Consider the following 19874-nt stretch of genomic DNA (forward strand, 5'->3'; position numbering starts at 1 on the left):
TTAGTATTTAGAAATAAATTTTATATTTACAATAGGTTTGTCTCGATTCATCCTTTCAATTTATAGGTAAGGAATGATAAAAATGGAACTACAACTATATTTTATTTATAAGCGATCTCGATTTCAAATTGCATACTAAACAGCCTTGGAAAATCAGTGAAAGGGCACCTTGTTTCCGACCTTGTCTTTTTGGAATTTATTTATAATATCTTGTTGACATTTTTTTTTCTCATGAAATAAAAATGAGTTGTTATTTTTGATCCGTGTTCCTAATTATAGAAAAAATAACGTAATAATGTTTCTAGAACTAGATTAATTTTATTTTATCAATATATAGGTATTTTTTTATTATTTCTCATTTATGTTATTTCTGCAATACGTTCCAGATTTTCTTTGCTTCTATATCAGTCCCTTCTCACAGTGAGATTAAAGTAATAATTTAGTTAACAATTTAAAAATAAACTGTAAATGGCTAAAATGGAATGGCATACACCGTCCATTCCCCCAACGTTTTAATAGATTGGTCAAATTGTTTTTTTTGGAGAAAGTTTTGGAGTAGTTCTGATTTATTTTGTTCTGTATGTTTTTGGGGTGCTGACTCCGGATCTATCGTTTGCTAATAAAATTTCCTGACGGAACATTGAAAAAAATGCAAAAAACGTAAAAAATTCCGCTTTTTGCGGTTTTTTTGCTTATTCAGAAATAATACCTCTACACAAAATAAAAGTAGACTAAATTTCCTTATTGTATTGACTATTGCTTTTTATCTACTGCCTGGCTGCCGCCTAACAGTTTAAAAAGAAATGCTGCTGTTAAAAATGTATCATTAAAATATATAAAAATCTGACTTAATTAAGTCTTTTATACAAAGACTTAAATCTTTTTATTGACTCAACTCGTTTCTAAAAAGACTTAAATCTTGTTCTATTTCGGAATAAAAATTTAAATCGTTTTTTTCGAAACCCTTAAGCTAGCTTTCGAAAAATGACTTAAAATCAAGTGACTTAAGTCATTAAAATGATTTAAGTCAAAAAAAGACTTAAGTTTTTCTGTGAGTTTGCACCTCTGGTTGCGGTAATGCTATAGTTCGAATTTACTCACTTAACTGAGAAATTCGTATACGATAACTATTTTTTATGGTGTTTTATAGGTTAAAATTTCCCTTTTCCTTTCGGATCGAAATTTCCCACCAATCGGGAAATTTCTCACGAGTTGGCATCATTGGGTAATAGATTAAATTTACAAAGAAGAAAACCCAGAATAAATCCAATTGTTCGATCTCAAAATATGCAAATATTCATTTTTTTTTATTTTCAAAGTAAAAGAACTGCTATTTTGGACTTATCTGAAAAATGGGAAAGAGAAAATATGTTTCTTTTATCGAGGTCTAACAGCCTTAAAAATATTTGCACTTGTTTATGATTTATGATGAAATATTACTACCCGAATAGGTATATTTTATCAACATACCTATATATATAAAATCCTTAAGTGACTGACATACTGATTAATCACGATCCTGCTCAAACCACTCAACGTAAGAAGCTCAATTTTGGCATACAGGTTGATTCTAGGGTGTAGAGGTTCGATAAGAAGGGATTTTTCGAAATTCCAGTTCCAAGAGGGTGAAACCATCTCTCAAATATTACAATATTTTTTATTTAAAAAGCGGTCAAGTTTCCGAAAAAACGCTTAAATACGTATATTTTATTTTGCTTTTTTACATATTTTAAGATTTTTTAAAAATGTATACAGAGTGTTTCGAATCTGGTCATTGATTAATCACGATCCTGCTTAAAGCGCTTGACGTAAAAAGCAGATTTTTAGAAAACAGATTGACTTTAGGGTGTAGAAGTTCGATAAGAAGGGATTTTTCGAAACTCGAATTCTAAGGGGGTGAAACTATCCCTCAAATATTAAAATATTTTTTATTTAAAAACCGGTGAGTTTTTCGGAAAAACTCTGAAACACGTATATTTTATTTTGTTGTTTTACATATTTTAAGATTTTTTATAAATTTATACAGGGTCTTTCATAAAATATGACCATTGAATAATCACGATTCTGCTTAAACTGCTTGACGTTTAAAGCTGATTTTTGGCAAAGGGATTGACTGTGGGGTGTAGAGGTTCGATAAGGAGGGGTTTCTCGAATGTCAAATTCCAAGAGGGTGAAAACGCCTCTCAAATATTACAATATTTGTTATTTAAAAAACAGTTAGTCTTTCGGCAAAACGCTTGGACCAGCATAATTTATTTGGGTTTTTTACATATTTTGAATTTTTTTAAAAAATCATACAGGGTGTTCCAAAAAGTTGGGTAATTTCTTAACCACGATTCTGCTTAAACTGCTTGACGTAAAAAGCTTATTTTTGGCAAACGGATTTTTCGAAAGTCAAATTTCAACGAGATGAAACTACCCCTCAAATATTACCAAGTTATATAATAATATCGCCATATTGTTTTTTCTCATGCTGACATAAATGTGAGAAAATTTTATCCAGTTTGTATGTTAATGGAAATTCTTGCTTTGCTTTATCATCACCATTACAAATGATTAACTCGACGCGAACAAAGTCGCTGGTACACGCTAGTTGTTTATATTCTATTATTTAAATAACGAAATAGAAGAATAATTCCCTTCAATCCAGTAAACAGGGTGAGTCTTATATAAGTGCAAATATTTTCAGAGATTAAAGAAATAAAAATAAAAAATAAAAATAAATATATATTCATCGATTAAAGAAACATATTTTCTCTTTACCGTTCTTCAAATAAATCCAAAATAACCGAGTTATTTTACTTTGAAAATTTACCAAACCAAACCAAACCAAAAAAGGTGAATTTTTGCTAAAATTTTGAGAACCAGTGGATCTTTTCTGGATTTTCTTTATTGTAAATTTAATCTACTACCTATGTTACCATATTATCAACAAATTGTGTTTTTTAAGTAAAAACTAAAGATTTTTCCAAATATTTTTTTAAAAAAAAATTTAAATTTTCAATTTTTTTTCGGGAAAAAACTTTATAATCGTGTTTCTGGAGTCAAAATATACCACCCCTAAAAATATTTGCACTTATTTAAGACTCACCCTGTATATTCTATATTCCTAATTCGGCTGGTTATATATACAATAAAAATATACGTATTTACATGTTTATTAAATTTTGGAGTAATCATCCAAAACGATCATTCATACTAGATTAGAATTTATCAATAAATTAACGTATATTAGATCAATTTTAAACTAATTAAATCATAAAATAATACCCCCAATTAATACTATGCAACTACCAGGTAATTGTTATATTTATTATCTAAATACCATATAAATTTACCGTAAATTATACATATACAAATTTCTGTAAATACGCGTTTGTTTTACAGGTATAATAGTACCAAAGGTTGAATATTAAGTACATGAATGTAAATTAATTGTATCATATTGTTTTGCATCATATGCGGTTTTGTCGAACAATTGTTTACGGAAAATTATTATTTGTCATTTGGTCTCACCAGAATGTAGTGTTTCTAATATAGTGTTTTATTAATAAATAATATTAAAGAGTAGAACAGTAAGTAATTTATTATTTTATAAATAGCCAGTAACGTCAATTCAAAAACATAATCATTAAATGAAAATACTGTTCAGTAACACATATAAGAGAGATAATATTTATCAATAATTCAGGGGCACTTAAAATAGTTGTTTTGTTGTTCGTTATTTTTATAGGTTAGTACTGTTTATAACAATTATTGAAATTATGAATATGAGAAAAGTGTCTCGTGGTAATTTAAAAAAAATATGAAAAATGATTACATGAAAAGAATACATTTTTTAAGTTATTAGCGAATTAATTTACACAATGAATATTTATTAATTTAGTAATTCTATCGTCATTTCCCTTAGTTCAGTAATTTGGAAATATGGATATGAGTAATGTCGTTAAATCCAGTCTCGGTTTCAAATATCCATCTTTAAGGGACGATCCTTTACATTCAGGTAAGTACTATGATTTTTTCCTTACATTAGAAAGAACTTAATTTATCTGAATATATTATCGTCATTTTATATTACTTACTAGCGTGTAACCGCGACTTCGTTCGCGTCGAATTAACCATTTGTAATGGTGATGATAAAGCAAATCAAGAATTTCCTGTGGTCAAGAATTTCAAAGTGGTCTGTAAAAGTGTAGACTCATACAAACTGCATGACACTTTCTCACATTTATGTCAGCATGAGAAAAAACAATCGAGAAACCCCTCCTTATCGAACCTCTACACCCCACAGTCAATCCGTTTGCCAAAAATCAGCTTTAAACGTCAAGCAGTTTAAGCAGAATCGTGATTACGCAATGGTCATATTTTATGAAACACCCTATATAATAAAAATCAGCAAAATAAAAACACTAAATCACCACAATACACCAAAACACTTTTACTTTTACACTGGACGCGCGTTTCGCTAACCATGTTAGCATCATCAGCAGATGATTATAAACTGGTTTTTGAGTTTATAATCATCTGCTGATGATGCTAACATGGTTAGCGAAACGCGCGTCCAGTGTAAAAGTAAAAGTGTTTTGGTGTATTGTGGTGATTTAGTGTTTTTATTTTGCTGTTTAACACCAAAGGTTCCAACCCTCAACTGTAACCCTATATAATGTTTATAAAAATCTTAAAATATGTAAAACAACAAAATAAAATATACGTGTTTAAGAGTTTTTCCGAAAAACTCACCGGTTTTTAAATAAAAAATATTCTAATATTTGAGGGGTGGTTTCACCCCCTTAGAATTTGAGTTTCGAAAAATCCCTTCTTATCGAACCTCTACACCCTAAAGTCTATCCGTTTTCGAAAAATCAGCTTTTTACGTCAAGCACTTTTTTCCCAAAGGGGCCGTCCTCTGCCGGAAACACTGCGACCTGTGAGGCCTATTGTGTTTGTTCCCTTTCTATATCTGCACCCATTCTCCTATCCCTGTGCCCTGCACTAACTTATGCAGGTCCTTGATAGGATGGGAGCTTAGTTCCTCCGGTTCTAGCCTTGCTTTCCCAAATAAAAAGTGTCGCTTGCGATCCAGAGCCTCGCAGTGACATATTATGTGTTCCGCTGTTTCAGGATCTTTGTCGCAGAGTCTGCAGCAAAGACTTCCTTGATACAGGTTGATCTTGTTCAGGTAATACTTGACAGCCATATGTCCTGTCAAGAGGCCTGTTGTAATCCGCAATTTATTCCTGCTAAGCATTAGCAGTTCTTTTGCGGTTTTAGAGCTAGGTCCTTGGATAAAAGCCTTGCTGTGCCTGTGCCCCTGTCTGTTTCTCCAGTGGACATTCTGCTTTTCCCTGATCCAGAGTTTTAGTGCACTACGGGCCATACATTTGGGTATTCCCAGTACTGGCTCTGGACCAAGATAAGATGCTTATGATCCTTGCCTAGCTAGCTCATCGGCTTTTTCGTTGCCTTGGATGCCGCTGTGGCCCGGCACGGACTAATTATCAATAGTAGTTTTTATATGTTAAATTATGTATTATTTATTATTAGGTCTATTACAAACCGCTGACAATATAATCGATCTTAGCATACCTAGAAATTCTCCTTTTTAAGGTGCCGTGCAGATTCCTGCCTAGGCGTTCATCTTTTTCTTCCTCATCAGATGGTTCGATTTATTGCAGCGACTTGGAGTGCTTGGAAGTTAAGTTTCCTCTTCTTGATGATTTCGAAGAGTTCACGTTTTTCTAGACCAGCTCTTCTGAGAATGTCTTCATTCCTCACACGGTCGACCCAGGACACTTTTAGCATTCGTCGTAGGGTCCACATTTCGAAGGCTTCAATTTTGTTTATTGTTGCTACCTTCAGTGTCCATGCTTCCACACCATATAACAAAACGGACCTGACATAGCACTTCACCATTCTGTATCTCAGGCCGAAGTTCAAGTTTCTATCTGTAAGAAACCTTCGAAGTTTTAGAAAAAGTTATTCTTGCTTGCTCGATCCTGCATTTGATTTCCTGATCTGGATCCAATGTACGTTTAGTTAACAATGCATCCCAAATATTTAAATTGTCTAACCTGCTTGATGACCTCTCCATTTAAGTAAATTTTGGTGTTCGGAATGTTGTTTCTGCTGACAGCCATAAATTTAGTTTTTCTAGTATTAATGTTTAAATCCAGTCTTTGGCTTTCATTGTTAACCTTATTTAGAAGGATTTGGAGATCATTCGCATTGTCTGCTAATATCACTGTGTCATCCGCATATCGGATATTATTAATTGTTAATATTCAAGCCAATGGAACTGTCGGAGATTGACTCAGTGAATGCTCTTTCCTCATACAAGTTAAACAACATTGGAGACAGAATGCCTTTTACCCTTTTTTATTTTAAAATCTTCTGTTACTCCAACGTTATGTATACGAATTTCAGCTTATTGGTTCCAATACAAATTACTGATCAGCCTTATATTTTTTCCATCAAGTCCCAAGTCTCTGAAGTATGATATAAGGAGGTTATGTTTAACATTATTGAACGCCTTTTCATTTCTATAAAGCACACGAAGACATCTTTTCTCTGATCTTGACAATTCTGCACTAATGTTTGAAGACTGAATATGGCTTCTCTAATACCAAAGCCGTTCTTAAATCCAAATTGACTATCTCAACTTACTTCCTCACATTTTTTGTAGAGTCTTGTATGCAGCATCCGGAGAAAGAGCTTAAGGAAGTGGCTCATTAGACTAATAAGACGATACTCTTTACACGAAGTTGCGCTATTTGACTTACATATACCTAGAAATAACTAATAATTATTATTGTAGATTTTCGTTTTTATTAAGTATAATACAATTGCTCCAAACCTACTGTGTTTTACTGTGTATAACGGTCTATTTTTACACACAAAAACGGTCAGCCGCTGAGCAAAATTCTTAGCGGTCAGTCAACGGCTGTGTTTCCTGAACGCGCACTATAATTTTTTGATTAAATTTTGAGAACCCCTGGAGCTTTTCTGAGTTTTCTTTCTTGTAAAGTTAATCTACTACCTATGTTGCCATATTATCAAGAAATTATGTTTTTCAATCAAAAACTAAAATAAAATCTAAAAAATTTTGCAAAAAATTCCAAATTTTCAACCTTTTTTTTCGTGAAAAAAATTTGTGAAAATTGTGTTTCTAGGGTCCAAATATACTACCCCTAAAATATTTGCACTTATTTAAGACTCACTCTGTATATTTATATTTTAGGCCTAAAATGGTTGGAAGGAAAAAATACAGACGACAAAGCTGAAAATCTATGGAGAATTCATGATAAATTATACGATTTAAGAAAATTTGTAAATCTTCACCCCGGAGGGTCAGAATGGATAGAATTAACTAAGGTAAGGCTTAAATAATAAAACATTACAAAATCAACAATTTTTTAGAGACCACTTATATTACGATGCAATACAAATCCAAATATTTGGTAAATGTACTTTTATCGTTTATTTTTAGGGTACTGATATAACTGAAGCTTTTGAATCACATCATCTGTCACCTAAGGCTGAAAATTTGCTTCCAAAATATTTTGTAAAAGAATCGTCTACTCCAAGAAACTATCCATTTACATTTAAGGAAAATGGTTTCTATAGAACACTAAAAAGGAATATTTATCAAGAATTAGAGACAGTTCCCAAAAGTGCCATAACCAGGACAAAGATTCTGATAGATTCTCTATTAGTTTCTTATTTATCATTTTTCCTATTAGCTGTATATTACAAAAGTGTTATCCTCGGAATACTATCTGGACTGAGTTTGGGTTTCTTGACTGGAGCTGCCCATAATTACTTTCATCAGAGAAATAGTTTTAGAAGGTTTTATTTTAATTTCTCAATGATGAGTTGCAGGTTAGTCACTAAAGTTATTTTGATTTATCTTTTTTATCTATCCAAGTATTCTTTTAGTGAATGGAGAATAAGTCATGTGCTGAGCCACCATATGTATACTAATACAGTTTATGATCTAGAAATATCATCTGTAGAGCCATTTTTTCAATATTTACCAGGAAAGAAGAATTTTATAGTAAGATATGGGTCTTGGATATATGGAGTATTTATTTATGCTGTATTATTTGTAACATCATACATAAAAACGCAAGTATATAATACGTTGCTGCTCTACTTTATCTGATTTATTAATTATTTGCAGAGCGGCGTCTTTAAGAAGCAAAGTCAATTGGACCTTTCTTCTGCCATTTTTACCATTAATTCTTTCGTGGGTCATCACTAATCAGCCACTAGAAATCTGCGCATTCTTTTTTTTGTGGATTATTACTATTGGTAGCTTACATTTCGCAATTATAGGACTAAATGCAGCACATCATCATCCAGATATATTCCATGATGGAGATACTGCACGGTATGTAAATATTAAAGTAGATGTCGGTCTTAAAATATAAATATATTGCAGTAAACCAATCCATGTTTTTTTCTACCGTATAATATTGCTTCTTAAGAAAGTTTGTTGTGCATTTCTTTAAGTAATTGTTCACGAATAACTGTGTTTTTCAATGTTCGTACAATTATGTTATTGTTTAGAAATCACTCTCCGAATAGTCTTATAATGACCGCGGTAGGCTTTTTGCATAACATTAGGTTGCAATTTTTCATGAGAAACTTATTTATGTTACTTGGACCTCTTGTGCATCTTCCCACAAGAAAAATGCACCTTCAAATTGTTTATTTTGAATTGTACAATTTTCTCATAAATTGGCTACAGTAGTAGGGCAAACTATTGTTTCTTTGGCCCTTTAGTTTACGTATTTACATCTCCTGCAACGTGGTGTGTCACTTAGCTTTGTTTTGTTTTAGGTGTCCATTGCACTGGAAACATCCAGTTAGTATTCCAATTGTTGTTCAAAGACTTTTTTTTGTATTTCAATTGTTGTTCAACGCCCATTTACAGCTCTATTTTATCTTACTACTTCTTAAATTTAGTTTGTTATAGCTAGTTCCTTATAGCCGATTTGGATATTCTTGTCAGCAAAAAAATTGTTTGGAACAATTCAAAAAGTTCTAACAGAAAATTTTATATATCAATTTTAAAACCGTACATATTTTTTATATTTTTGAATACATGTTTTGTAGACCATGTTACCATCGTCAGAAGATGGTTTAAATTCAGTTTTGATAAAATCATGCATAGAATTTTGAGAAAAATATGTTTTGGTGTGTTGTGATTGACCTGTGTAATTTTCTTTAGTGCTTTTAAAATAGCATTGAATTTATCTATTTATCTTTTTTGACACTTTATGGACTGTTATAAATTAAAAGTAAATATTATTGATTTTTAGGCCAAAGACGGAACTTGACTGGGGTGTTTTTCAACTGGACGCCGTGATGGACCGGAAAGACATAACTGGATCTCATTTTCTAGTTTTGACAAACTTTGGTGATCATGCATTACATCACCTGTTTCCGACGCTGGACCACGGAATTTTAACCTATCTTTATCCAGTTTTTCTGAAAACCTGCAAGGAATTTGGCGTAGAATGGAGATTGCAGAGCCAGTTGGATTTGATTAAAGGACAATACAGGCAATTGGCTAAAATTGTCCCTAATCAAACGCCTCCAAAGAAATTGATAAAAACTGGCTAGTGAACAATGTAATTATGGTTTTTGGTGACTATTTAATAATTTTGTATTTGTGATTATTTGTTATATAGTTTTATAGAGTGGCAATATTGATTTTTATAATCTATCTTCTTAAGTCTTTATAGTTCCATATAATGTGATTAATAAGTTGGGTGATCCAGCGTGTTTTAAATCTTGATAGATTAACCAATACTTATGCAAAATTCGATTTTTTATGACAAAGTTAAAACTCCGTGAGTTTAACTTTTTAATTTTGGTAGAGTTGAAAGTTGAAAGTGACCAGTCTATTATCTATCAATATTCTGATACTTTACCTGTTATATTCCTAAGAGAATTATGTACTACTAATGTAGGAATATTTCAACTAAACTACTGACTCTAATCTAGTATATTGTCAGTCTTAAGCAGCTGCAATCACAGTCTTTTTGCCGAGGAGCAAGGAGAAAGACACCACCTACCTGCTGAGCCTTATCCAGGGTCAGAACTTCAATGTAAGGACATCGAGTTGGCGAGTCATCAACTCGAGGGAGGAGGGTTATGGTCAGGTCCTCACAATAGGAATTGACCTCAAATCCAAGGAGGCAATAGAGAAAGAGGGACGTCTATTATAGATAAGGGACAGCACGGGTATCAGGTCTAAGGAAAGACCAAGTTAAAGAGGTTGAGAAAATGGAGACAGATCCTCCAGCCTACACCTCATGGGTACCTCAGTCGGAGGCAATCTCCTCGACTGTGAAGGGCTCCGAACTCCAACCGTGGAAGGGTGTGTACCCTCGGAGGAAGAACATCTGTTGTCAGAGGGGGATGGGAAATACCCTGTCCCCTCTACAACAGAGGTATGATAGGTTATAGACTGTGTGATGACTCAAGTAAGGGGGGCACAATAGATCTTTAAGGTCGCAGTAACTACCCCTCTCACTCATTCTACATTCTAAGCAGCTGCTTGCAAGTGCTGATATGATATTAAAGTAACAAGTTTTTGAATTTAAATTAATTCCATTATAATATCAACAGTAGAAATACATTTAATAGTTCATTACAAATAATACTGAGTATCTTCTGATTTGTAAACAAGTCAGATTATTAATTACCTGAATATAAAACAAATGTTTGGAGTTTATAGCTTTCGCTAATATATAGGATAAAAATATAAAGTGATATTATAGGACTTATAAGTAAGAGATTAACTAAAAATAAAAACACTGAATAAAAGAACGATATAACTTGTTTATTTGTGCCTTATATCATACAACATATTCACACATACAATAATAGTTAAATATACCTGGACTTTTTACAAAATACACCGTTGGATTTAATGTGTAAAAATACAAAGAAATGCGGAGAACAAAGGCTGTTTGTGATGGTAAATACGTGTCTCTTTCTGAACCTTCTCTCTCCGTTTTTCCTGTATCAATTATAAATATTTTCTTTTAACGCTTCTAATGGCTTTCTTGTTCAAAATGAAACAACGGAGTCATACTTCTAGTCGAAAAAAAAGTATAATGAACGAAAGAAAAAAAAATAAGAACGAAAGTAAAGAAATAAAAAATAAATGTAGGTAATAATTAATTAGAAATTATTAAATTACACTCGCGGGTTTCGAACGGTGGTGGGCCCGCGATTTCAGTTCAAATTTTTCTTTGATCTAAACTAAACACAGCGCGACTTAAAAATCGTTTTCGGGGGCGAGGTCGAACCTTGGAGGGAAAAGACCACCTTCACCCAATTGAGGACGCTGTCTTGGCTAGAGAAAGAGAAAGAAAGAATTAAATAACCATTTTGTAGATACAAAATAACAAATATCAATTTCAAAACATTTTCCGTGATATACCTAGCACAATTATAATGAAAAGGCTCTATACCAGTTTTTTTTTTAGATATTGACTACACAAAAAAATATAAGGACAATAGTAACGCATATTTATAAAATATTTTTCTTAATATACAGGACGATTTAAACATATTTTCATACTAAAGTTATTTTTTTAATCGAAACGCTATACATTTTTTGCTTATTAGTCAATTTGACAAGATAATATTCTCATTCTGAAAAGACTACCATATCATATATTACAAGTATAGGTATATTATAAGTGGTTTTTAAATTATGATCATTAGGCAATATTTTTTGTACAGTCACCTAAAATTATAAGACAACAAATTCTCATTATGGTTTTTGACCCCTTCAAAACTAATTATAATATACCGGGTGCAACTCAAAAGTTGCTCACCCCCTATAACTTTTTTAATTTTTCAGATAAAAAACGATATTTGGTATGTTAGTATATGACATAAATTATAAGATTGATTGACGTATTCAATTCTTTTCGGTCATTTCCTGTTTCACCGGAAATGACTGCAACTTTTGATTTTCAGATGACATCCTCAGTATTTTTTTACATTATTCGATATAAAATGACACTCTGAATAGAATGACATATCATATGTTAACTTTGGACATTTTCGCTGTGTTAAAACACTAACTATTAGTCAAGGTGCCTTGGAAAAATTATTTTGCTTGTTTAATATTTTTCGTGCCTTGTCCTGGAGGGTTAAAAGATGCCCAAATCGTATTTTTAATCATATCAATAATTTGGTACAAAATACTTGGTATTTCGAGTCAAACTATCGTTATGAACATAGCTATTATTACAATCTAGATTGAAATTCAACATACAAGTTCTGTCGAATAAAATAAAAAAATACCGAGGGTGTAATTTAAAATCAAAAGTTGTAGTCATTTCCTGTGAAACAGGAAGTGACCGAAAACAATTGAATACCCGTTAATAAATCCTAATTCATGTCATATACTACAATGTATATTAAATCAGTTTTTTTATCAGAAAAAATAAAAAAAGTTATAAAAGTGAATCACTCTTGAGAAACATCTGGTATATTTTTTATTAGTAACGTAAAAAATCATTATCAGGTGGATGTTTATCGCATTGCAGTTTGATAAAAATATTTTTTAAAAGTGCCCTATCATTGTCCACATATTTAATAAAAACTATAAATAAGTCAAAATCAAAAACAAAAAAAAACTAATATGAAGTTTCTTTTTTGAATTTTGATCCAAATTCAATTCTGTTATAACTCTTTGATTTAATGTAAAATTTAATTAGTGTTTTGAAATTGCTTTAATTCTTTAATTATGGTTTCATTACTAATCTCTATACAAAAGTCTATATTTCTAAAAAACAATTAAAAACGAATTCAACTAATAAAAATAGTTTGAAAATTAAAAATCAGAACTGGACATTACTTATAATGGAACTGCTCTACATTTTTGTCATAAATACAAAGTAGTTTTTTTCTAATACAGATATTAAGATGGTGGGACAGTATAAGGACAAAACGATGAATCTAACTAGGAAAAAACATTTACACGAAATCTGACTTACAAGCTGCTAGAAGAATGGTTACTCCATAGCGATTGCTGGTAAGCGATTTGGTTTGTTCGCTTGAGGCTTTAATCAGAAAAGTTTTATTTTAATACGTATGTGTGTTTCTCTTTAAGTGTTTTGCTTGTTTTGAGAAATTGTTGAGATTGTAATGTAGTCAAAGACTTTTTGGTAATGCGGTAATAGTGGTTGGTGGATATATTATAGAAAAAATAATATAGAAGCCACAATATCATTTGTATAAAAATGTGATACGTAAAAACTACTATTTAAAATATAATTGCATAATGAGTAGTCAAAAGTTGAAGTTTTTAGAAAAAATAATTTGTTGGACATGACCAAGGGGTTGAAGGAAAACATATTTTTTTGTAACGCTCTCGAAAGATGCGTAAAATTTATCTTAGATAGGAACTATCGGAAACAAGAAATAGCCATCTTATCCGATAGTCAAGCAGCTCTAAAAGCTGTCAACTCAGTAACCATCAATTCGAAGTTGGTCAAAGAATGTCTAGTGGAGCTGAACAAATTGGGTAAAAAATAAAGTCCTTCTACTCTGGGTGCCAGCTCACCAATGGACAGAGGGCAATGAGAAAAAGCAAACTATCTAGCTAGAAAAGGAGCAAACACTCCACTAACTGGACCAGAGCCGTTCTGTTTTCCAAGTGGAAAGCAACTTAAAGCGGAACTCAAGAATCTGGAAGACTACATCCGTAACCTGGAATGGTAAGACAATTCGTTCATCCAACGACCTAAGGCACTCTAAGAAATTTCGAATGAGACGTAATGGACGTACGAATGAGAGAATTCAAAGATAAATAATTGATTTAAGTAAGAACAATCTTCGGATTGTCAGAGGGTTTTTAACAGGACGCTGTCTCCTCAACAAACACCTCAGTAGATTAAAGCTAAAAAACAATGGCGAATGCAGATTTTGTGGGGAAATAGGGAAACACCACAACACCTTCCTCACTGAGTGCGCCGACGACAACCATTCGTGCCATAAATTTTGGTACAACTGATATCGGAGATGGAGAACTGCCTCTTTGAAGCCGTCTCAGATACTGACTTTTGTCAAAGCCCTGAGGCTGTATGATGAGTTATAACTCGTTATAACTCAAGAAATGTGGACAGACAATAGATCTGTAAGGTCGCAGCTTCTATATTATTTGGCTATTTCAATAAAAAGTATTAAAAATGTGAGTAGTACTTACTGCTGGGCTTTGTCCTCTGGCGCTGGATCCGGCACGTCCCTTCGCGCGGAATTTGGCAATAGCCTGTTCGGCGAGGTCGGCACGTTCTTCTGCTTCTTCCAATTCTTGTTGTGCTTTACGGAATTTGGCCAAGTTAAGGGCCGCAATTTCTTCGGCTTCTTCGATCTGCCTCTTGTACGTCTTGATTTTCTGTTGGAGTTTGTCGACGAGGTCTTGCATACGTTCGTGGTTCTTGCGGTCTTCTTCGGCCTGGAAGCTGAGCTCCTTGATGCGACGCTCGGACTTCCTGAGGTTCTTTTGGGCATCGGCGTGCCTCCTCTGTTCACCGTCCAATTCGTTCTCCAATTCCCTGACGCGCTGTTCAAGCTTGGCGATGGCCTTCTTGCCTCCTTTAAGGGCGTTAGCCTCGGCTTCGTCGAGACGAACTTGGAGGTCCTTGATTTGGGTTTCAAGAGCCTTGCGCAGTTTCTCTTGGGTCTGGGCGTGGTCTTGTTCGGCGCGCAATTCGTCGGCGAGACGAGCGGCGTCAACCATGGCCTTCTTGGCCTTTTCTTCGGAATTCTTAGCCTCGTTGAGGAGTTCGTCGAGGTCGGAATGCAAGGTCTGGAGTTCGGTTTCCAATTTCCTCTTGGCACCAGACAATGAAGCGTTCTGGGCGGCGAGGTCGTTGAGTTGTTCGTGGGCATCTCCCAATTCTTGTTCGGCTTGGCGACGAGCACGGTCGGCCTGTTCCAAGAGAGTGCGGGATTCTTCCAATTCGTTCTGGAGGGCGTTGGCACGACGTTCAGAAATACCCAACTGTTCGCGGGCTTCATCGCGGGCGCGTTGTTCCTCTTCCAAAGCTTGTTGGGTGTCCTTGAGTTGTTGTTGGTAACGTTTGATGGTCTTCTGGGCCTCAGCATTAGCCTAGAATTAATAAATATTTTTGAATCATTTCAAAAATATCAAGAGTAATATTTTTTACCTTGTTGGCGTGGTCCAAAGCGATTTCCAACTCATTGATGTCAGCTTCCAACTTCTTCTTCATGCGAAGAGCCTCAGCCTTACCTTTAGCTTCAGCTTCAAGGGAGGCTTGCATGGAATCGAGGGCACGTTGGTGGTTCTTGCGGGTGTTTTCGAATTCTTCTTCTTTCTCTTGGATGCGTCTGTCGATTTCTTGACGGACCTGGGACAATTCCAATTGACTGCGGAGAACTTTGTTTTCTTCTTGTTCAAGAGCGGCTTCAGCTTCCTCAAGGGCGGCTTGGAGCTCGTCCTTTTCGGCTTCCAAACGCTTCCTGGCCTTTTCGATTTCGTGAATGTTACGGCCACCTTCACCAATTTGGTCGAGCAAGTCCTTAACTTCATCGGCAAGGTTCTTGTTTTCACGACGTACGGCTTCGAGTTGTTCCTGGCCTTCTTCGTAAGCTCCTTTAAGTCTGAACAATTCGGTGGAGTAGTTGCGGCATTCCTTCTGGCTGGCATCAAGTTCAGCAGCAAGGTCGTCAACCTTGAGTTTCCATTCTCCAATGATCTTGTCGAAGGCCTTTTGTTTCTTTTCGGCGGCGTTGGCGATAGCGTTGGCACGGTCGACTTCCAATTGCAAATCTTCGACTTCGGTGGCAAGACGTTGCTTGGTCTTTTCGAGAGCAACGACCTTCTGGTTAAGAGATTCGATGGTTTCTTCGGCTTCAGCAAGACGGGCTTGAAGTTTCCTCTTGGCCTCTTCAAGTTCTTCGGAGCGGGCGACACCTTCAGATTCATATTTCTGGCGCCATAATTGGGATTCGGCGTTGGCTTTGCTAAGTTGACGTTGGATGTCAGCTTTAGCTTCGGCTTCTTCTTCGACTTGTTCACGGATGTTGTCCAAGTCGTGTTCCAAGTTGCGGAACTTGCCCAAAAGAGTAGCGCGTTCGCGGCTTTCTTCGTCAGCTAACCTCTTGGTGTCTTCCAATTGGGTGGTGAGAGATACCTTAATCTTGCTGAGTTGAGACACCTGGGATTCGGCTTCTTCGAGTTGTCTGAGGAGGTCAGAGTTCTCGATGGAGAGCTTCTTCTTAGCGGCATCAAAGTCGTTGAGGGTGCGGTTGGTTTCGTCGAGTTTGCCTTGAACGTCGTTGAGGTTCTGTTGTAATTGTTTGGAGACCTTTTCAATGGCAGCCTAAAAAATAATATATTATAGTATATTTCCTTATTTACAAATAGAAATACACAAAAATTAAACATCAAGCGTTTTGGAGCATTTTACCAATAAGTTATGAGAAAGTATTAGCTGGCAAAGAGAATTAAGTTAACAAAATGGTAGTGTTCGAGTGGAAAAATCCAGACGAATAAAGCCTGTTGAGCGTAATCTCTTGATGTTATGCATCGCGAAGACACCTAAAAACATGATTAGACGGCTGAGTTAAGCGGCTGTCCCTTCAATACCTTTTCGTTGGCCAAGTGGTCGACGGAGGCACGGAGATCGTTAAGTTCGCCGAAGTATTGAGCCTTTTCTTTCTCAGCCCTAAATGGATAAGAGAGAGAGAACACTACATTTAACAACTATCTAAACACAAGGGGTACATTGGAGGAAAACTAAACGTATGTACAGTAGGTGCGGGTAAAAATAACAGATACAGAACTAGACCGGGACGTGCAAGGTTTCTAAGTACCTTCTCCCGTCCGACTTGGTCGACTGCACCGCGAGTTTGCTGGAGTTCTTGGTAAATACTGGCGCGGTCTCTTTCAGCCCTAGATTTATCATATTTATTTTAGTACTTTAGAATCTACTATACATATGAAAGGACGCTAAATCATTTTTTTCAAATGAAATATTGAAAACATTATAACATGTTTACAAAATACCTAGCTAACAATTGTACACTTACATTTTTTTTATTATATGATGTTTAAATTTATGACTTAATAGATTAAGTGTTTCAAGTTTAGGTGTAAAAATTATTGTGGTTAGGTATAAAAATTATTCATTTGTCCAAATTTTCCTAATTTAAAAATGGTATAAATATTTAGTTGCTGTAAGTTGTGGTTTAAAAATAACGATTGGCTATCCAATAAGTTAGCATTTAGAAAAAGAATTAAACGCTGTCAATAAAGAACAAGATAAATATCCACAGAATGATTAGATTAGGAGATAATGCTAACAGATTACCGGTTAGAAGTTTTAAAAATATTTTCTTTCTATTTAAAGGATATTGTTTATTATAATAAGATGTGTTTATTATGAGATAATTTTCTCTTCATTTTAAATCTAAACGGATTACCATGCTACGAATTACGCTACTTATATTATACGAATGCTTGCTTCTTATATTAATTTTTGAAGTAAAGAAATATTGCTTATTTTCATTGAATTATCTAATTATGAAATAGTTGAACGCCACTACTCACTCAGATATAGAATAATGAATAGAAGCAAAAATGCTGATTTAATTCCCAGTGATTTTTTTTTTCTTATACGTAAATACTATTTTAAAATGGCTGATTGTGTCGTGCAGCCATATCATATTTTAAATAGTCATCAATGACTAGCATTGCATATTCAAATAGATTTGATTCAGCACATGAATTATAAGTAGGCTTTCCAAACCGGGATCCCAAAATCCCGGAATTCAGGTGTATTTTTATCACGTAAATCCTGAAAATCTTGAAAAATTTCGATCTAAAATGATTCGACTTTATACACTTTAGTCTTTCAAAAATCATATTTTATTTATACTAAGCAGAACGTCAATATTTAAAAGTGTATAATTCCGTGTTTGCTATATTTTTTTGGCAATAAGAATTGTATTTTGTTTACTTACAAAATATGACCGTTACTCTGTTTTCTCTATTTTTGATAAAGTAACTAATATTCTTAGATTTAATGAAAGTATTCTACTTTTGAAAAAATTCTACTTCTTAAAATTATCTATTAATACTAAAAAAAGGAACTGTTTTCTTATATTTGTATTATAGAAATATTCATATACTAATAATACTCACTTAGCCTTAAGTTTGTTGAGTTGGTCGATTTGTTCGCCCATTTCAGAAACGGCATCGTTGTGCTTCTTGCGGAGGTTAGCGAGGGTGCCTTCGTGTTGGATGTTGGCTTCTTCCAAGTCGCGGCGGAGTTTGGCAAGTTCGGCTTCTCTCTTCTTGTTGAGCTCGATCTGGGCAGAAGTGGCACCACCAGCTTCTTCCAGACGTTCGCCCAATTCTTCCAATTCGCGAGCAAGGTCGGCACGTTGTTTCTCGGCCTTGGCACGGGCTTGGCGTTCGGCTTCGACTTCTTCTTCGAGTTCTGCAAATTAAAAACGATTTTGAGTTATAACTGGGGTAAATGTTGATCAGAGAGCAGTACCTTCAATGCGGGCCTGGAGTTCCTTGATTTGTTTCTGGGTCTTTCCAACAACGGATTGTTCGTCTTCGAGTTTAGCGGTGAGAGATGAGATTTCCTTGTCCTTGCGTTGAATGGTCTGTTCGAGTTCCTTCTTGTTGCGTTCCAAGTCGGCGACAGCTTCCTGGGTGAGTTTCAAGTCACCCTCGACCTTCCTCTTCGACTTCTCAACATCACCACGAAGTTTCTTCTCGCGTTCGAGAGAGTCTTCGAGCTCGTCCAAGGTCTGTTCCAATTTGGCTTTGACCTTGTTCAAGTGGTTGACCTTGTCTTCGGCAGCCTGGAGTTCTTCACCGATCTTCTGGCTGTTCTCACCAGTCAGTTTCTTCTCTTTGTTGAGTTTGTTGATGAGTTCGTCTTGGTGGGCGATTTCGTCGTTCAAGTTTCTGATTTGGTGGTCCTTGGTGGCCTTGTCCTGTTCGGATTTTTGGAGGTTAAGTTCCAAGTCTTCGATGTCCTTCTTGTAACCGGAGATTTCCTGTTCGAGTTTCTTCTTTTGTTGCAAAAGTTGGTTGCGGGAGTCTTCCTCTTGTCCTAAACGGTCTTGGGTTTCCTAAAAAATTACACGTATATATTAATAAACAGCAGGTTTAGTCGTGACTGGCTAAGTTAAGAAAAAACTTAAAATTTAAGTGAGGATGCAGTCAATAATCACCACGTATGCTAATAAAACTACTTTTTCATTTTGTCCAGCTTTCGAGAACGTCGATAGATGTGTATGTATTTTAATATTTTACAAAGAAAATTTCCTTGTGAATCCAATGTCCTATAATGTTAGTATTTAAGGCCTTATTGTGCAGAGGATGTTGTTTTGTTCATTAAATCATTCAAACTGGCCTGATGATGAGAATAAAATTCTCGAAAGCTTGACAAATTGAAAAAGAAGTTTTATTGTCCTACGTAGTGATTATTGACTGCATCCTCACTTAAATTTGACTCGACCCATATTTTTAGTTTATCGAATATTTTCGAAACAACCTAATCTGATGTTGAAGGAATATATGTCTTTTAATTAAATGCACTTTTATTGGATCCCGGCCAATAAAATGTTACAGGTATTTTTTAACGATTTCTAATCATCTTTGAACGCGAGCCAAAAATTATTAAAAATTAACAACGTTCAAACAAAATTTAACTAACGAAAGATATTATCGAAGGACGTGCTTCGTTTAAGGAGGCTCTTCGAAAATATTGAAAGTATTAATAGCGAAATGTATTTAAAAGAAAACAGTTAATGTTTACGTCATGGATTTTTATGCGGAGTGAGAAAATATACAA

At 34.6% G+C, this 19874-nt stretch overlaps 2 protein-coding genes across 50 annotated transcripts in view; one reads left to right on the forward strand and one right to left on the reverse strand.

The window, feature by feature from the left end:
- Nucleotides 1–3238: 3238 nt before the first annotated feature.
- On the forward strand, nt 3239–11149 carry LOC115879454 (cytochrome b5-related protein-like). 3 transcript variants are annotated; one of them, XM_030896338.1, is made up of 7 exons: nt 3239–3297; nt 3911–4003; nt 7238–7371; nt 7487–7878; nt 7936–8124; nt 8180–8389; nt 9324–11149. In XM_030896338.1, the coding sequence occupies exons 2-7, from the start codon at nt 3928–3930 to the stop codon at nt 9625–9627; spliced, it is 1305 nt and encodes a 434-aa protein (XP_030752198.1). In that variant the 5' UTR covers nt 3239–3297; nt 3911–3927; the 3' UTR covers nt 9628–11149. The 3 variants fall into 3 exon arrangements, with proteins under 3 accessions (XP_030752198.1, XP_030752196.1, XP_030752197.1); XM_030896336.1 differs by lacking the exon at nt 3239–3297 and adding an exon at nt 3442–3575; XM_030896337.1 differs by lacking the exon at nt 3239–3297 and adding an exon at nt 3634–3733.
- LOC115879450 (myosin heavy chain, muscle) overlaps nt 10838–19874 on the reverse strand; it is a 44416-nt gene continuing 35379 nt past the window's right edge. For 34 of the 47 annotated variants that reach the window (XM_030896291.1, XM_030896303.1, XM_030896310.1 and 31 more), the window contains exons 19-24: nt 18561–19149; nt 18203–18500; nt 16646–16724; nt 15204–16379; nt 14240–15145; nt 10838–11371 (exon numbers count right to left, since the gene is read on the reverse strand). In XM_030896291.1, coding sequence (XP_030752151.1) covers nt 11294–11371; nt 14240–15145; nt 15204–16379; nt 16646–16724; nt 18203–18500; nt 18561–19149 — 3126 coding nt within the window. In that variant the 3' untranslated portion in view covers nt 10838–11293. Of the gene's footprint in view, nt 11372–13028; nt 13095–14239; nt 15146–15203; nt 16380–16645; nt 16725–16872; nt 16952–18202; nt 18501–18560; nt 19150–19874 lie in introns of all 47 variants that reach the window. The other 13 variants (XM_030896307.1, XM_030896327.1, XM_030896328.1 and 10 more) reach the window with 2 other exon arrangements.

The sequence above is a fragment of the Sitophilus oryzae genome, unplaced genomic scaffold (assembly GCF_002938485.1).
Source record: "Sitophilus oryzae breed Bouriz unplaced genomic scaffold, Soryzae_2.0 scaffold_1576_pilon_pilon, whole genome shotgun sequence".
Taxonomy (NCBI): Eukaryota; Metazoa; Arthropoda; class Insecta; order Coleoptera; family Curculionidae; genus Sitophilus; species Sitophilus oryzae.

What these genes read in the sequence shown, in the direction of transcription:
- LOC115879454 (XM_030896338.1), top strand. Translation starts at nt 3,928, where the DNA reads ATGGATATGAGTAATGTCGTTAAATCCAGTCTCGGTTTCAAATATCCA. An exon ending in GTAACATCATACATAAAAAC is followed by an intron (nt 8,125 to 8,179) that starts GCAAGTATATAA and finishes AATTATTTGCAG; the next exon opens with AGCGGCGTCTTTAAGAAGCA. An exon ending in CATGATGGAGATACTGCACG is followed by an intron (nt 8,390 to 9,323) that starts GTATGTAAATAT and finishes ATTGATTTTTAG; the next exon opens with GCCAAAGACGGAACTTGACT.